At 41.9% G+C, this 18,177-nt stretch overlaps 1 protein-coding gene across 1 annotated transcript in view; it reads right to left on the bottom strand.

The window, feature by feature from the left end:
• Nucleotides 1-18,177, bottom strand: part of dcaf12 (DDB1 and CUL4 associated factor 12) — a 100,225-nt gene that overhangs the window by 23,680 nt on the left and 58,368 nt on the right. Inside the window, exons 3-6 of the mRNA XM_080213707.1 lie at nucleotides 14,910-15,122; nucleotides 14,629-14,689; nucleotides 9,057-9,250; nucleotides 7-72 (exon numbers count right to left, since the gene is read on the bottom strand). Coding sequence (XP_080069833.1) covers nucleotides 7-72; nucleotides 9,057-9,250; nucleotides 14,629-14,689; nucleotides 14,910-15,122 — 534 coding nt within the window. The remainder of the gene's footprint in view (nucleotides 1-6; nucleotides 73-9,056; nucleotides 9,251-14,628; nucleotides 14,690-14,909; nucleotides 15,123-18,177) is intronic.

Genomic DNA, 18,177 nt, shown 5'->3' with positions numbered 1-18,177 from the left:
TATTACCTTTGTTAAGTTGTCCTCTGCTTTCCATAAATGAAAGTAACCATCAAGAGATACTGCTCCAAGCTCCTGTTAAACAATTAATAGACAAGCTGAGAATAAATCAAAGTTTAAGTTTAATTGTTTCATTTGTCAGGTGTTCAAACTCAACTTTAATTCAATCACATCAAACTCAACTTATTTCACCAGCATTCACCACAGTTGGGGTAGCGAATTCCACAGATTCACAACACATTGGGAGTAGTAGTTTCTCCTCAACTCTATTTTAAATTTGCTACCCCTTATCCCAAGACTATGACCTCTCGTCCTTGAATGCCCCACAAGCAGCAGCATTTACATTTACTTTATCCATACTTTTTACCATCTTATATACCTCAATCTGATCTCCCCTCATTCTTCTAAATTCCAGAGAGTATAGGCCTAAGTTGTTCCATCTCTCTTCAATTAACAAATCCTTCATTTCTGGAATCAATCTAGTGAACCTCCTTTGAACTGCCACCAATGCCTTGCATTGTTGCAACAATACTTCCTTATCTTTATATTCTATATCTTTAGCTATAAATGCCAACATTCCATTTGCTTCCTTTACTATCTGCCGTACCTGCATGTTAGTTTTGTGTGACTTGAATGAGGACACCCAGGTCCCTCTGCAACGGAGCTCTCCAAAGTCCCTCCTTATTTAGATAATAAGTCACCTTCCCATTTTTCTGACCAAAATGCATGACCTCACACTTACCCATGTTAAACACCATCTGCCACATGTTGGCCCATTCTCCTAACATATCTGTATCCACTTGTAAGGTTATTTCCTCACTGCAACTTACTGTCCCACCTATTTGTGTGTCATAGAGTCAAGGGGGGTTAGTGAGGGATTTACAGCATGGAAACGGGCCCTTCGGCCCAACTTGTCCATGCTGCCCTTTTTTTAAAGCCTCTAAGCTAATCCCAATTCTCCACGTTTGGCCCATATCCCTCTTTACCCATTGTACCTTGTAACTATCTAAATGCTTTTTAAAAGACAAAATGGTACTCGCCTCTATTACTACCTCTGGCAGCTTGTTCCAGACACACCACCCTGTGTGAAAAAATTGCCCCTCTGAACACTTATGTAAATCTCCCCTCTCACCTTAAACGTATGCCTTCTAATTTTAGACCCCTCTACTTTTGGGAAAATATACTGACTATCTAGCTGATCTGTGCCCCTCATTATTTTATAGATCTCTATAAGATCACCCCTCAGCCTTCTATGCTCCAGAAAAAAAATGTTCCAGTCTATCCAGCTTCTCCTTATAACTTTCATCTGTAAAGTTGGCTATGGAGTCTTCTATCCCTGTGCGAAGTCGTTAATATAGATTGTAAATAACCAGGGGCCCAAGCATCAAACCCTGTGGCACCCCACTACTTACTTTTTGCCATCCGGAAAAAAAAAATTATGCTGACTTCTGTCCATCAGCCAGTCATCTTTGCAAGCTAATAAATTAAACCTAATCCATTTGGTCTAACTTTGTGGACTAACCTTCTATGTGGCACCTTATCAAATGCTTTCCTGAAGTCCAAATATACTACATCTACAGTATCCATCCGTTACCCACTTCGCTTGTTACATCTTTGTGGAACTCTTGCAAATTAGTCAAACAGGATTTGCCCTTGTAAAATCAAGCTAACTCTGATGTTTTGACTTTCCAAATGTCCTGATATCATTTCCTTGATAAATGATTCTAACACTCTCCCAATGACAGATGTTAAATTAAATGGTCTGTAATTTCTCACATTTTGCCTCCCTCTCTCCATTAGCATTTTCCCAACCCATTGGTACCAGCATTTTTCCAATCCTTTGGAACCATTCCCATGTCCAGGGAATTTTGGAATGTTATAACCAACGGATCCACTATCTTTTTAATTGAAGGGTTATGGGGAAAAGGAGCATCTCATCCATAATCAAATGGCGGAGCCAAATGGCCTAATTCTGCTCCTATATCTTACGAAGTTACGTGCAGAGGAAGGGTACTTTTCTAACTGGAGGTCTGTGACAAGCAGTGTTCCACAAGGTTTAAAGAAAATGTAGAGGTCTGATTAGTAAATTTGCAGGTGATACAAAAATTGGTGGAGTAGCAGATATTGAGGAGGATTGTCAGAGAATACAGTAGGATATAAATCATAGAAACTAGAAACAGGAGAAGGCCATTTGGCAATTTGAGCCTGCTCCACGATTCATTTTGATCATGGTTGATCAAATTCAATATTCTGATTCGCCCCTGCCTTTCTCCCCATCCCTTGATCCCTTTAGCCCCAAGAGCTATACCTAATTTCTTCTTGAAATCAGACAATGTTCTGGCCTCAACTACATTCTGTGTAGTGAATTCCACACATTCACCACCCTCTGGGTGAAGAAATTACTCTTCATTTCAGTTCTAAAATGTTTACCCCATATCCTCAAACTATGACTCCTAGTTCCAGACTCCCCCACCATTGGGAACATTGTTTCTGAATCTACTTTGTCTAACCCTGTTAGAATTTTATGTTTTCATGATGTCCACTCTCACTGTTCTAAACTCCAGTGAATATAATCCTAACCACCTCAGTTGCTCAACATATGGGAGACCTGCGAGCTCAGGAATCAGCCCAGTAAACCTTCACTGTACTCTGTCTATAGCAAGGACATCCTTCCTCAGATAAGGACGCCAAAACTGCACACAATACTCCAGGTGTGGCCTCACCAACGTTCTATACAATTGTAGCAAAACATCGCTATCCTTACACTCAAATCCTCTTGCTACAAAGGCCAACATACCACTTGCCTTCTTTACTGCCTGCTGTACCTGCACGCTTACTTTCAGTGACTGATGCACAAGGACTCCAAGGTCTCATTGAGTATCCACCTCTCTCAATTTACACCCACTCAAGTAATAATCTGTCGTCTTCTTATTGCTACCAAATTGGATAACCTCACATTTATCCACATTATACTGCACCTGCCACGCAGATGCCCACAAATACAGTCTGTTCGAATCACACTGAAGCATCTCTGCATCCTCCTCAAAGCTCACCCTCCCACCCAACTTTGTATCATTTGCAAATCTGGAGATAATACATTTAGTTCCTGCTTCCATATCAGGAATGTGTGTGAACAGTTGGGGTTCTAGCACAGAATCCCTGCGGAACCATATTTGTCACTGACAACCAATCAGAAAAAGACCCATATATGCCAACTGTTTGCTTCCTATCTGCTAACCAGCTTTCGATCCATCTCAAGACATTACCTGCAATCCCATGTGCTTTAACTTTACATAGTAGTCTGTTATCTGGATCTTGTCAAAAGCCTTCTCCAAGTCTAAATAAATCACATTCCTAAGTCAACTCCACTACTTACATCCTCAAAAAATTCCAATAAATTCATCAAGTATGATTTCCCTTTTGTAAATCCATGCTGACTTTGTCTAATTATGCTAGTCTTCCAAATGCCGAGTTATGAAATTGTTGATAATAGGCTCTAGCAACTTCCCCAATATTGACATTAGGCTCACTGACCTATTGTTCCCCATTTTCTCTCTACCTCCTTTTCTGAATAGTGGGCTTACATTAGCTACCCTGCAGCACGGTTTCATTAAGGGGAAGTCGTGTCTGACAAATTTATTGGAGTTCTATGAGGATGTGTCTAGGGCGGTGGATAGAGGAGAGCCGGTGGATGTGGTGTTTCTTGATTTTCAGAAGGCGTTTGACAAGGTACCTCACAAGAGGTTATTGCAGAAGGTAAGGGGGCATGGAGTTGGGGGTAGGGTGTTAGCGTGGATAGAGGATTGGCTGTCAAATAGGAGGCAGAGAGTGGGGGTCAATGGGTGCTATTCGGATTGGCAGTTGGTGACTAGCGAAGTGCCCCAGGGGTCGGTGCTGGGGCCTCAGCTATTTACCATTTATATAGATGATCTGGAGGAGGGAACCGAGTGTGTGGTGTCGAAATTTGCTGATGACACCAAGATTGGGGGAACGGCAAATTGTGCGGAGGGTGTGGAGAGTCTGCAGAAGGAACTAGATAGGCTGGGCGAATGGGCCAGGAACTGGCAAATGGAATTTAATGTTGGCAAGTGTGAGGTGGTCCACTTTGGTAGGAAGAATGGTAGGAAGGACTATTGCTTACATGGCAAAAAACTGCAGCAGGCGACGGTGCAGAGGGACCTCGGGGTCCTTGCGCATGAGTCGCAAAAACCCAGCCTGCAGGTGCAGCAGGTAGTCAGGAAGGCAAATGGGATGCTGGCCTTCATAGTGAGGGGGATTGAATATAAAAGTAGGGAGGTCTTGCTGCAGCTGTATAGGACACTGGTGAGGCTGCAGCTGGAGTACTGTGTGCAGTTTTGGTCGCCGCACTTATGCAAGGATATTTTGGCCTTGGAGGGAGTGCACAGGAGGTTTACTAGGCTGATTCCGGAGTTGAGGGGGTTGAGCTATGAGGAGAGGCTGAATAAACTAGGCTTGTACTCATTAGAGTTTAGAAGAATGAGGGGAGATCTCATTGAGACATATAAGATGATGAATGGGATGGATAGGATAGAGGTGGAGAGACTCTTCCCGCTCAGAAAGAACAGTAGGACTAGGGGGCACAGCCTCAAGATAACGGGGAGGCGGTTTAGAACGGAGTTGAGGAGGAACTTCTTCACTCAAAGGGTGGTGAATCTCTGGAATTCTCTGCCTGTTGAAGTGGTGGAGGCTGCCTCGCTAAATATTTTTAAGACCTGGGTTGATGGGTTTTTGATAAGCGAGGGGATTAAGGGTTATGGGGAGAGGGCGGGAAAGTGGAACTGAGCCACGACAGATCAGCCATGATCTTATTGAATGGCGGGGCAGGCTCGAAGGGCTCCTATTTCTTATGTTTTCTTATGTTCTTATGTACCCTCCAATCTGTAGGAACTATTCCAGAGTCCAAAGTAATTTGGAAAAAAAACACCAATGGATCTACTATTTCCAGAGCCACTTCCTTAAGTGGGAAGGTGATTTTCAGGACCTGGAGATTTATCCACCTTCAATCTTATCAATTTCCCCAAAACCAATTCTCTACTAATGCTGATTTCCTTCAGCTTCTCACTAAAACATGTTTCTCTCAGCACTTCTGATATATTACTCATGTCTTCCCTTGTGAAGTGGAAGCAAAGTACAAATTTTAATTCCTCAGCCATTTCTTTATTACCCGTTATGAATTCTCCCAACCGAAGGGGCCGAAATTCAGTTTTATCAATCTTTTTCTTTTTACATATCCATAGAAGCTTTTGCAGTCAGTTTTTATGTTCCCTGCTAGCTTACTTTCATGCTCTATTTTTCCCTTCTTAATCAATCCTTTGGTCCTCCTTTGCTGAATTTTAAACAACTTCCAATCCTCAGGCCCATTGCTTTTTCTTGCTAATTTATATCCTTCTTCCTTGAATCTGATACTATCTCTAATTTTACTTGTAAATCATAGTTTGGCCACAATTTCCTTACCACTCTTATGCTTAACAGGAATAAACAACTTCTGTAGTTCATCTATTTGTTTTTTTAAATGTCTGCCATTGTCTGTCCACTGTCTTTCCTTTCAGTAGTGTTGAAGAGCAGAAGGATCTTGGGGTCCGGGTCCACAGGACTCTTAAATCGGCCTCGCAGGTGGAGGAGGTGGTCAAGAAGGCGTATGGTGTACTGGCCTTCATTAATCGAGGGACTGAGTTTAGGAATCGGGAGGTAATGCTGCAACTTTATAAGACCCTTGTCAGGCCTCATTTGGAGTGCTGTGCGCAGTTCTAGTCGCCTCACTATAGGAAGGACGTAGAAGCTATTGAAAGGGTACAGAGGAGATTTACAAGGATGTTGCCTGGACTGGGAGGCATGCCTTATGAAGTTAGGTTGAGGGAGCTGGGACTCTTTTCCCTGGAGAGACGAAGGTTGAGAGGCGACCTGATAGAAGTTTATAAAATGTTGAGTGGAATAGATAGGGTGGATTCTCAGAGGCTATTTCCCCGGGTTGAAATGGTCGCTACGAGAGGACACAGATTGAAGGTGCGGGGAGGCAAGTACAGAAGTGATGTTAGGGGTAAGTTTTTCACTCAGAGGGTGGTGAGTGAATGGAATCGGCTGCCGTCAGTGGTGGTGGAGGCGAACTCGCTGGGGTCTTTTAAAAGACTTCTGGATGAGTATATGGAATTTAATGGGATTGGGGGTTATAGATAGGTCTATAGATTGGTAGGTGTTGATGTGATCGGCGCAACTCGTGGGCCGAAGGGCCTGTTTGTGCTGTAGTGTTCTATGTTCTAATGTTTCCCAGTTTATCATGGCCAATTCATGCCTCATACTATCATAGTTAACTTATTGAGATTCAGGAGTTGGGGGTAGGGTGTTAGCGTGGATAGAGGATTGGTTGTCAAATAGGAGGCAGAGAGTGGGGGTCAATGGGTGCTATTCGGATTGGCGGATGGTGACTAGTGGGGTGCCCCAGGGGTCGGTGCTGGGGCCTCAGCTATTTACCATTTATATAGATGATCTGGAGGAGGGAACCGAGTGCAGGGTGTCGAAATTTGCTGATGACACCAAGATTGGGGGAAAGGCAAATTGTGCGGAGGGTGTGGAGAGTCTGCAGAAGGATCTAGATAGGCTGGGCGAATGGGCCGGGAAATGGCAAATGGAATTTAATGTTGGCAAGTGTGAGGTGGTCCACTTTGGTAGGAAGAATGGTAGGAAGGACTATTACTTACGTGGCGAAAAACTGCAGCAGGTGACGGTGCAGAGGGACCTCGGGGTCCTTGTGCATGAATCGCAAAAACCCAGCTTGCAGGTGCAGCAGGTGGTCAGGAAGGCGAATGGGATGCTGGCCTTCATAGCGAGGGGGATTGAATATAAAAGTAGGGAGGTCTTGCTGCAGCTGTATAGGGCATTGGTGAGGCCGCAGCTGGAGTACTGTGTGCAGTTTTGGGCGCCGCACCTGCGCAAGGATATTTTGGCCCTGGAGGGAGTGCAGAGGAGGTTTACTAGGCTGATACCGGAGCTGAGGGGATTGAGCTATGAGGAGAGGCTGAATAAACTAGGCTTGTACTCATTAGAGTTTAGAAGAATGAGGGGAGATCTCATTGAGACGTATAAGATGATGAATGGGATGGATAGGATAGAGGTGGAGAGACTCTTCCCGCTCAAAAAAGACAGTAGGACTAGGGGGCACAGCCTCAAGATAAAGGGGAGGCGGTTTAGAACGGAGTTGAGGAGGAACTTCTTCACTCAAAGGGTGGTGAATCTCTGGAATTCTCTGCCCGTTGAAGTGGTGGAGGCTGCCTCGCTAAATATTTTTAAGAAGCGGGTTGATGGGTTTTTGATAAGAGAAGGGATTAAGGGTTATGGGGAGAGGGCGGGAAGGTGGAGCTGAGCCACGACAGATCAGCCATGATCTTATTGAATGGCGGGGCAGGCTCGAAGGGCTAGATGGCCTACTCCTGCTCCTATTTCTTATGTTCTTATGTTCTTAGGACCCTGGTCTCAGAATCAACTATGTCGCTATCCACCTTGACAAAGAATTCTACCATATTATGGTCACTAGTCCCCAAGGGTTCTCTCACAACTAGATTGCCAACTAATTTTTCCTCATTGCACAACACCCAGGTCAAGATGGCCTACTCTCTTGTTGGTTCCTCAAAATATTGCTCCAGAAAATCAGTCTGCGTACAGTCCAGAAATTCCTCCTCTATTGCATTCTGACGAATTTGATTCTCCCAATCTACATGCAGATTGAAGTCGCCCATAATCACAGATGTTCTTTTGACATATGCAACTCTGATTTCCTGTTTAATGCTTTTCCCAACATTACCACTACAGTTTAGCGGTCTGTATATCACACCACCAATGGTGTTTTTGCCCCTTGTTGTTTCTTAGCTCGAACCATACAGATTTCACATCATCTATTCTAATATCTTTCCTCAATATCATATCAATATCATCTTTAATCAACGCAACACCACCGACGACTTCTTTCTGCATGTCCTTCCTAAACAGTGAAGGAGCCCTCAATGTTTAGTTCCCACCTTTGCACGCATTGGAGCGCTTTTCATATTTCTTCTCCCTTTCCTACTATTGTTTACTCAGTTGTTATCTGTAAATGGTAGAACCTTTAGAAAAGGTAACAGAGCTATCTAGGCATGCACAGTTCGCTGAACGTGGCAACTCAGGTGGAGAGATGGTCAAGAAGGCATTTGACATACTGGCTTTCATCGGTCAGGCGTTGAGTATAGGAATTGAAAAATCATGTTGCGGCTGTATGAGACTTTGGTTTGACCCCATTTGGAGTATCGTGTACAATTCTGGTCACCACCCTACCAGAAGGATGCTGATGCATTGGAAGTGGTGCAGAAGAGACTCACCAGGCTGTTGCCTGGTTTGGAGGATATGGACAATGTTGAACAAACTTGGATTGTTTTCATTGGACCATCAGAGGATGAGGGGGAAACCTGATAGAGGTTTACAAGATTATGACCGACTTGGATAAAGTGCATAGTCAGAATCTTTTACCCAGGGTCAAAGGGTCAATTACTTGGGGCATAGGTTGAACATGAGAGGGGGAAGTTTAAAAGAGATGTAAGGGACAAATTTTCCACACAGAAAGTAGTGAATGCCTGGATCGGGCTGCCAGAGGAGGTGATGAAAGTTGAATCTGTAAAAAGGTTCAAGAGGCATTTGGATAGATTTGTGAATAACAGGGAATAGAGAGACACGGACCACATAAAAGCAAGAAACAGACACAGACTTGGTGGGCTGAAGCCCTGTTCCTGTGCTGTACTGTTCTTTGTTCTAACACTCATCACTGTAGTAGGACGGAAGTTTGGATTTATGATTCCTCATAATTGAGTGCAATCAATAGAGGTGAGTATTATAAATAAGGACAGAAGTAATTTGCAACGACCTGGAGGTGTTTTAAGCACTTACAAATGGTTTGTTCCATGAATGTCAGTATTATGTTATTGAAAATAGTAAATGGCACAGAAGATGCAAGAGAGAAAAACCTTGCCAATTACTCCACGAAACACAAGACTAAAATGGATATTTTTTAAACTTACCTTGCTGTTATTGTTAAATGCCAAAGCTCTCACTTTGCAGTTGTAGGGGCTTGTATATTCCTTGGGAATATCCTTCAAGGCTTTATGCATTATATGGGTGTAACTGGGGACGCGGGTGGGATCCATGCTTGTGTCAGTCTGGCTTAGCACTTCTTCAGTCACTTCCCATAGCCCCATTGAACCATCCCTAGAACCTGTAGGATTAAAAATAGAGGCTTGTGTTCTTTGCATCTTGGGACTTATGGCCACTTTTCAACAGAGATTTTGAAAACAATGTAAACATGTTAAGAACCATGTTTAAAAGCAAATTTATGCAAATTTCAAAAAGACATGGAGCAGAATTTCAGGTGCTGGGGTCTCCCATCTTGCCACCTGAAAAGGCAGGATTTACGCCCTTCATTTGAGCGGAAGTCCCACCTCAGAGAACCGCCAGCCAATCATGCTGGTCAATCTGATTGCCTGGCAGCTCTACAGTTCCAATATGTTAGCTGCAAATGACTGGGACTGGGAATGCAAACAGTCCCCAGATCCTAAGTCCTGGAGGGCAAGGATAAGGGGCATGAGTGAGGAAGAGGATAGGAGTGTGGGAGGGGTCATGATGATAGAGAGGCCATGAGGTGAGAAAGCATCTGTAGTGAACAGACCTCGGATTGGGCATCTAAGTATTTCTAGTATTACATCATTTTATTAAACAATTCATTAGCTTTGATAATTATTGAACACCTCACACCCATTGTTTCAGGAAACCTTGCTCCCTAGTATTTGGTAGGGATTCTCTGACATGAAATCACCCTTCTTGCTATAACTAGACAGATAAAAATAGAGACAGAGACAAGTGTGAGGGAAGGATAAGACTCATGCTATTACCTTTCCAGAGCACTGATATTCAGTCATATGGAACGTATAATCAATCCATCATAACTGTCTTTATTTGTAATATCCACTTAGTTTCAACCATATTGCAAAACATCAAGTTTCAAGTCAAACTGAATTGGTTTTGCTTATGATACAATGTTCAAAAACTTTAAGGAAGTTTGAAAGTAGGGGAGAATACAGAATTCAAAATTACTTGATACCAAAGACACTTAAAGAATGGTTTGCAAACTGAGGCCTGCTGAGACCTTCCAGGTGTTCTGAAACACTGTGCCAAACCACAACTGGGCAACTACCGACAAGAGTAGGCCTGTGAATTGTTTCCAAAGGCACGATCTGCTCCCTGTGCATGCATGCTTCACCCCCTTTCTCACTTCATACTCTCCACATTCCAATAGCTCCCCTTTATTCTTCAACTCAGATCAGCCATGATCTTATTGAATGGCGGGGCAGGCTCGAAGGGCTAGATGGCCTACTCCTGCTCCTATTTCTTATGTTCTTAACTGCATCCCTAGCTACCCTCAATCTCTCCCCTGGCTTTTGCTCTCTGCCTGGTATAACTGGTATCTTGGTGTGTTGTGTTTCTCCATTGCTCTGATTTTACCCCTGCTTTCCTTTCCAGGCTACGATATATCTGGAAAGAATGCTTTCTATGGGGCATCTGTAAAAACTGGAGACAGCAGTAATGGATATGCCAAATTTCCTTAACCTTTAAGAAAGTAGGGGCATTGGTGGGCTTTCTTAACTAGCGTCGGTCTGGAGGAACCAGGACAGATTGTTGGTGATCAGAACAGCTAGAAACTTGAAGCTCACTGCTCTTGCTCTGACCAAGACCGCAAGAAACTTCTGTTTGCTGTGTCCTGTGTTTGCCTGCTGAGGTCGTCGGTGCGGTTTTTCGCTGTGGCACATCAGAACTTTCGATCAATGAGTGGAGCACCATATCTGTTCTTATGAGGGCATCTTCCATTGTCTGGAAGTGTCTGTTGCGATCCTCCTCATCTGAGCCGATCCTGTGTATGCGGAGGGCTTGTCCTTAGGGGATGGCTTCTTTAACATGTTTAGTGTGGAAGCTGGAGAAGTGGAGCGGAGAGGTTATCAGCGGGCTTGCAGTACAATGAAATGCCAAGGTGACCATCTTCGATGGAGATGCGTGTCCAAGAATGCAACCGGTTCCAGAGAGTAGTCCATGATGAGTCTGGTGGTGGGATGGAAATTGTTGATGTCATCATATAGTTGTTTCGATGATTGTTCACCACGAGTTCAAAGGAAGAAAATGTCATCAATGTATCTAGTGTATAGCAAATGGTCGAATGCCCTGAGCGGTAACAAAGTCTTGTTCAAGCCTGTGCATGAAGATGTTGGCATATTGAGGTGCAAATTTGGTCCCCATGGCTGTTCTGTGTGTCTGGATGAAGAACTGGTTGTTGAAGGTGAAGATGTTATGGTCCAGGATGAAGCAAATGAGTTGTAAAATTGCATCTGGAAACTGGCAGTTGTCGGCATTGAGGCAGTTGCAGCAATGCCATCGTCGTGGGGGATGCTGGTGTAGAGTGCTGAGACATCCATTGTGACGAGCAGCACTGCTGGTTCAACTGCTCCATGTATGCTGAGTTTCTGCAGGAAGTCCGTAGTGTGTCAAAAGCTGAGGGTCCTTTGTACAATGGGTTTCAGGACGCCCTCGACAGAGCTGGAGAGGTTCTCACACAGGGTCCCGTTGCCCGATACAATGGGATAGCCGGGTGTGTTTGCCTTGTGTATCTTTGGGAGGCAGTAGAGATCTCCAACGCGGGGAATGCGTGGGATGACCACTGATCTCACCAACTGTCCTGGTTGAGACAATACACACCTCTTTAACCTGTGCTTAACACTCCCTCTACGCACACTGTCTGTACCTTTAAGACTTGATTACCTGTAAAGACTCGCATTCCAACCATTATCTTGTAAATTGAGTTTGTGTCTTTATGCCCTGTTTGTGAACACAAGTCCTCACTCACCTGAAGGTGGTGCTTGAGGCTCTAAAAGCTAGTGGCTTGTGCTACCAAATAAACCTGTTGGACTTTAACCTGGTGTTGAGACTTTTTACTGTGTTTACTCCAGTCCAACGCCAGTATCTCCATATCACGATTATTTTTAAATAACAGATACGTGCAGAGTATAATCACTGGACTATGGTTCTAACATTATTTTAGTTACTCAGTAAATTAGATGATCTTCAAAAACTGCACAGGCACATTCTCCTTGTGAAACCTGACTGCAACTTGTTTCTCCTGCAGATTTCTCTTCAAATTCCAAATGGCTTGTTATCCATTTTGAAACATATCTACCAATTCAGGGTCATGGGACACCAGGTGAACAAAGGAAAGGAAGCAATTTTATGCCAATAACTTCAGACCAAATTAATTTTTTTTTCCAACTGTGTTTGATGTCATTACAGTTCTGAAATTGCCTGTATTCTGCAGTCCACATTTAAATGTGGGAAGACAGAAATTGCTTTCAATCACTATTGAAGTCCGCCTTGGGCTGCAATCAATCAGGTCACTGAACCCAAAGAACTTGCTCTTTTATGCTAATAGTCTCATTGTAAAACCACTTTGTAAAACAACCCCCTAGGTGTAACAGGTTTTTTAATAAACTAAGTTTATAATTACTTCTGAACAGACTCACGTACCAGAAAACCATTATTTTCATGGCATATCAAATTTCACTATTATAAAATTTAAAGTTTACATATTAGTCAAAATTTGGCTAAATGAAGTTACTGTGAAAATCCCCTAGTCGCCACAATTTGGCGCCTGCTCAGGTACACTAAGGGAGAATTCTGCATGGCCAATCCACCTAACCAGTATGTCTTTCGGACTGTGTAAGAAACTGGAGCACCCAGAAGAAACCCACGCAGACACGGGGAGAACATGTAAACTCCACACTGCCAGTGACCCAAGCCAGGAATCGAACCCGGTCTCTGGGGCTGAGAGGCAGCAGTGTTAACCTCCGTGCCACCACGAAGGATTCATTATGAAGAAAAACACATTAATAATTACTTTTCAAAGTTTCTAACATTTCAATTCAACCTTCATGTGATGTGTAAGCCCTAATCTTAAATTTGTTCTCTTTAAAATGATACTAAAATTAAAGAATGCTTGCAGTTTGCTGTCTGAAAGAAGACTTGATTTGTGGTTAACTGCTTACTCTTCTTGATGACCTCACTGCTGTTGGGCACCTAAGGATTCCTTGGCTTGTTGTCAGATTCAAACTCATTTCAGGAAAGATAAAATCCACACCACAGAAATTGCAAGGTCTTTACATCAGTGGCAGGAGCTATCACTTATCTGCTGACTGCACTTACGGTGCGCTTAATAATAGCAGAGAATTTTCTTCATACAGATGCTGATTAGAATATGAAATTCTCTGCTATCAAACATTATTGAAGCTTGATCTATAAATTCTTCTGAAAATTTACCCAGTTTTAAAAAAAGGATCAAGGGTCTGGAGAACAGGCAGGAGAATGAAGTAAGATTAGGTAGCTTATGTAGGCCACAACCTAGTATTTTTAATGCTTTAACATATGATTCAATACCAGTTGACAAAAAGTGAAACTTCAAATAACTGGTAACCATTAAATGTTTTTGATTAAGGATCATTTGATTAAGGATTATTTATCATATGATTAAGGATTATTTGGCAGGAAAGCCAAATAAAGAAAAATGATATTACAGCATATAATCAAAAGACGGGAAACAAAGACTAGAGCAAAATAAGCATGTAGAAACCACCACCATCAAGAAGGACAAGGGTAGCAGATGCATGGGAAAGTACCACCTGTAGGTTTCCATCCAAGCGACATCATCCTGATTTGGAATTATATCGCCATATATTCTTTCGCTGTTGCCGAGTCAAAATCCTGGAGCTTCCTCCCAAACTGACAGAGGTTTATAAAATGTTCACAGGAATAGATAGGGTGGATTCTCGGAGGCTATTTCCCAGGGCTGAAATGGTCGCTACAAAATGGTGCAGGTTTAAGGTGCTGGGAAGCAAGTACAGAGGAGATGTTAGGGGTAAGTTTTTCAGTCAGAGGGTGGTGAGTGAGTGAAATCAGCTGTCGTCGGTGGTGGTAGATGCGAACTTGCTGGGGTCTTTTAAAAGACTTCTGGATAAGTACATGGGATCGAATGGGATTGGGAGTTACAGATAGTTCTATGGCTTGGTAGGTATAGATGTGATCGGCGCAACTTGTGGGCCGAAGGGCCTGTTTGTGCTGTAGTGTTCTATGTTCTAACTGCAACAGTTCAAGAAGGCAGCCCACTACTCTGTCAAGGGCAATTAGTAATGGGCTAACGAACAGCTTCTGAGATCCAAACCTCAAGAGTAAGCAAAGACACTGATGCTTGAAAGAAGGTTGAGCATGCTCAGCTAATTTTAATTGCGTGGAATTTTGGCATCATTACACGATCCTGTGTAGCCTTTAAAAATAGGCCAAACATTTGAACTTCATAAATATTGCTTTACTTTGTGGGGCTGAAATTTACAGTATTGTACATAATTAAAGGACAAATACAATTCTGCACCCTAGTTGACATCTTTTAAAAAAGTAAACTTGCAGAATATTGCAATCATGGTGCATATTTTTAATATTAACCATTTGATTGCAAACAATCATTTTACTTAAATTGATCAGCAATGGACAAACATCTTTGAAACTCACCAGAAACAGCCATGGTATCACTAACCCAAGCAATTGAAAAAATCCAGTCTTTGTGTCCATCCTAGGAAAAAAAACCCATTTGCAAATTAGTTCCACGTTAAGCAAACAATCTTGTTCAAGGTTTTAGACAATGATCAAATTAAAAGATCAAACCCAAAAGTTCAATTGTTTGCTTACATCTGAGATATGAAGCCTATAATTTAATCCTTTAAATTTAAGCTTCAACTATCACCTTTGTTTCAATGAATGATCCCCTGCAATTGAGATGATAAAGAACTTACATCTCCCACACACACAGGGTCCAGAGTTGGTAGTCGATAGACGGCAATGCTGTTTGGGTTGTCTCCTCCAGTAGCTAACAAGGTACGAGAAGGGTTCAGTTCAATGGCATGGATACCACAACCTTGTTGATCCATGATGACATTGGGCTGTTCTCGATCCTTCAGCATGGGAATTTTTGTTATCTGACTAGTCATAACATCCATCACCAAAAGCTAGAATAACAATAGTAAAAATTACAATCATCCTGCATTTTAACCGATAAATTATTGCTTTGAAACATCAGCTTTTGAAATGAAGCTGCGTGCAAAATGGGCAGATCACCTTATCCCTCTCCTTAATATTTGTGAAAATATCAGTTATTCTAACCATTCTTGAGATAAAGGCTTCTTCTTAATCCTCTATTGGATTTATTAGACTCACTATCAATACTTGTTTAGTCTTGCTCACGTGGGAATATTTTCTCTATGTCAATTATTTTGAAACCTTTCACCAGGTCACTCATAAGTATTCTCTTTTCTAGATGGGAACACCCCAACTCCATCAGGGGTCCGCAAGAAGGTTTTAAGGTGTTCACTGTAATTAAGTTCCCAGATTTGAAAACAATCATTTCTAATCAACAAGAAAATTCCATATAGATGGAAATTGAGCTGAGCAATCTGGCAGCTCAAGCCCTGACTTGACTTCTGTTTTCCCCTCTTGAACATCTGTGCAATCACGATGGCAGCTGCTGCCAAGTCCAGAGAAGGGAGACAGATGAAGATCGCTATTTGCTGAGCTCAAATTCCTCAGCTGCCATTCCCCACAGGTTTGTCACTAGGTCCCACTGTGTATTTTGTCTCCCCCATATTTGCTGCATGTGCCTTTGTCCCTTTCATTCGGCTAATTGAACCAGGTGCTTTTCTATTTGCATCTCTCACTCCCTAAATCCTCTCAGTACCGTACGTTACCAGCAACAACTGTAACCCATTCAGTTCTATGAACAACTTCTTACCTACAGCCATCATATTTTTGAATGGACCTACTTTGAATTAAATTGATCTTTCTCTACACCCTAGCTATAACTTTAACACCACATTTTGCACTCTCTCCTTTTCTTCTCCATGTACAGTATGCTTTGTCTGTCCGGCTTGCAAGAAGCAATACTTTTCACTGTATACTAATGCATATGACAGTAAAAAAATCAACTCTAGTATCGCCTGACTTCTTAAAATTAGCTAACAGTGCAGGAATGTACATCAGTTCTGTTTCATATTCTGATTCATATTCCTATTTATAAACATTAATGAAGTCACTGCCAAGAGAAATCTGGGAGGGTGAGATTTTAAAGGCTCTAAAAACAATTATGTTCTTTCTATTTTCATTGCAGACTTTTATTAGTTTATTAAAAAACTGGAAGTTGGAGTGAGGCATTTTGACTGACCACTGGGATTGGCTAAGACAAAATTGTTGTGGGAAAGAGGGAATGAAAGCTGTATGGGAGCAGTCAAAATGCCTCACACCAACTTCCAATTTTTTAATTAACTAATAAAAGTCTGCAATGAAAATAAAAAGAACACAACTGTTTTTAAAGCCCTTAAAATCCCACCCTCTCAGATTTCTCTAGGCAGTATCCTCATTAATGTTTATTAAATAGGAATATGAATCAGAATATGAAACAGAACTGATGTACATTCATGCACTGTTGGCTAATTTTAAGACGTCAGGCGATACTAGAATTGTTTTTTTTTACTGTCACATGCATTAGTATAGGGTAAGCAGTATTTTCTGTTCTGGGGGATAGAAGCAATAACATGGTGAGTGGGAGCAGCGCCACAAGATGCCTTTACACAGGAAAGGTAATGGCACAGTTACAGGGGCTGTCAGTGAAACTTGTGATACAGGAACTTGGGAAAGGATTTAAAAGCGAAAAGGTTGAGAATTCTTGTTTTAAATTACATTGCTCAGGCCATCAAATAGAAAACAAAATTACTATATTTAGGCTTCTGGTCTTTGCAGAGAGTGAAGGATGTTGAAGCTCCACGGAAGGTACAGAGATGGTTGACCAAGACATACTGAATTATAGAACTCTTAGATACAGAAGGTGATAGCATTGTGATATTGCATTGGACTGTTAATCCAGAGGCTCAGAATAACGTTCCAGTAACTCAAATTCAAATTTCACTGCAGCAGCTGGGGGAAGTTAAATTCAACTCAATGAACCGGAACGAAAAATCACATCAATATTGATGACAAAACTACTGGAATGTCATTAAATTCGCCTGATTTATTAATGCCCTTCATAAAAAAGATTGTTGTTAACCAATTTGGCCTACATCTGACTCCAGATCCGCAGCAATATGGTTGACTCTTTGCTGCCCACTGAAGTGGCAAGTGATACCCCAGTTGTATTAAACTACTGCAGGCAAAAAACTCAGTGTACCTACATCACAAAGTCTGCAGCAATTCAAGGTGGTGGCTCACCATCGCCTTCACAATGGGCAGTAAATGCCAGCCTTGTCTACAACACTAACATCGCAAGAACAAATAAAGATCTTTTGGATTTGTACATACAGTTGGATGCAATTGAAGATTTTAAAATTAAGGAAGGTTTGGATATAGACTAGATGGGTAATTGGAAATGAAGATGATCAAAAATTATGCCATAAATTTTGCATGTCAATAACTTGGATGTCTCAGATTTCAGTTCAGAGAATTTCAACCTTTTGAGAAAAGAGCAGTACAAGCAGCAAGCATGGTCTTCAAAAAGGAAACACAGCATGTTCCTGAGATAATAGGTTTGCATAGAGTTGCAATTTAGTTGTGAATATCAACAGCCTTTGAAAACTGATATTAAGAAGCACTTTTTCCAACAGAGATGAGAAGCGTAAACCTGCTAACTAGGCCAAATTGACCAGTGTCAATGACAAAGTTAGTTCTCAATTAAGAAGCATGGGTGTTTAAGGGATGGTTTGCAAAGATTTATAAAAGACAAATCATGTCTGACGAGAGGCTAGATAAACGTATACATATATTTGCTTCAAAACATGCTGAATAATGAGCAGACTTCAGCAGGATTTAAATGGTGAAATGGACAGTCACAACATGCCACGTAACAGAAAAGTGTGAAATGACATGCTTCAGGAAGGAAAACATGGAAAAATAGTATAAATTAAATGATAGTCCTGTTCCTAATCAAGATAGTTACAACTGTGAAATCTGCAATGTTCTATCATTCACTCAATTTTGTACTGTATTATTTATGGATTTTTGAAAGACATTTGATAAAGA

The sequence above is a fragment of the Carcharhinus amblyrhynchos genome, chromosome 1 (genome assembly GCF_965287045.1).
Source record: "Carcharhinus amblyrhynchos chromosome 1, sCarAmb.v2.hapA, whole genome shotgun sequence".
Taxonomy (NCBI): domain Eukaryota; kingdom Metazoa; phylum Chordata; class Chondrichthyes; order Carcharhiniformes; family Carcharhinidae; genus Carcharhinus; species Carcharhinus amblyrhynchos.
The sequence above is the reverse complement of the archived record's forward strand: the minus strand, read 5'-3'. Positions and strand labels throughout refer to the sequence as shown.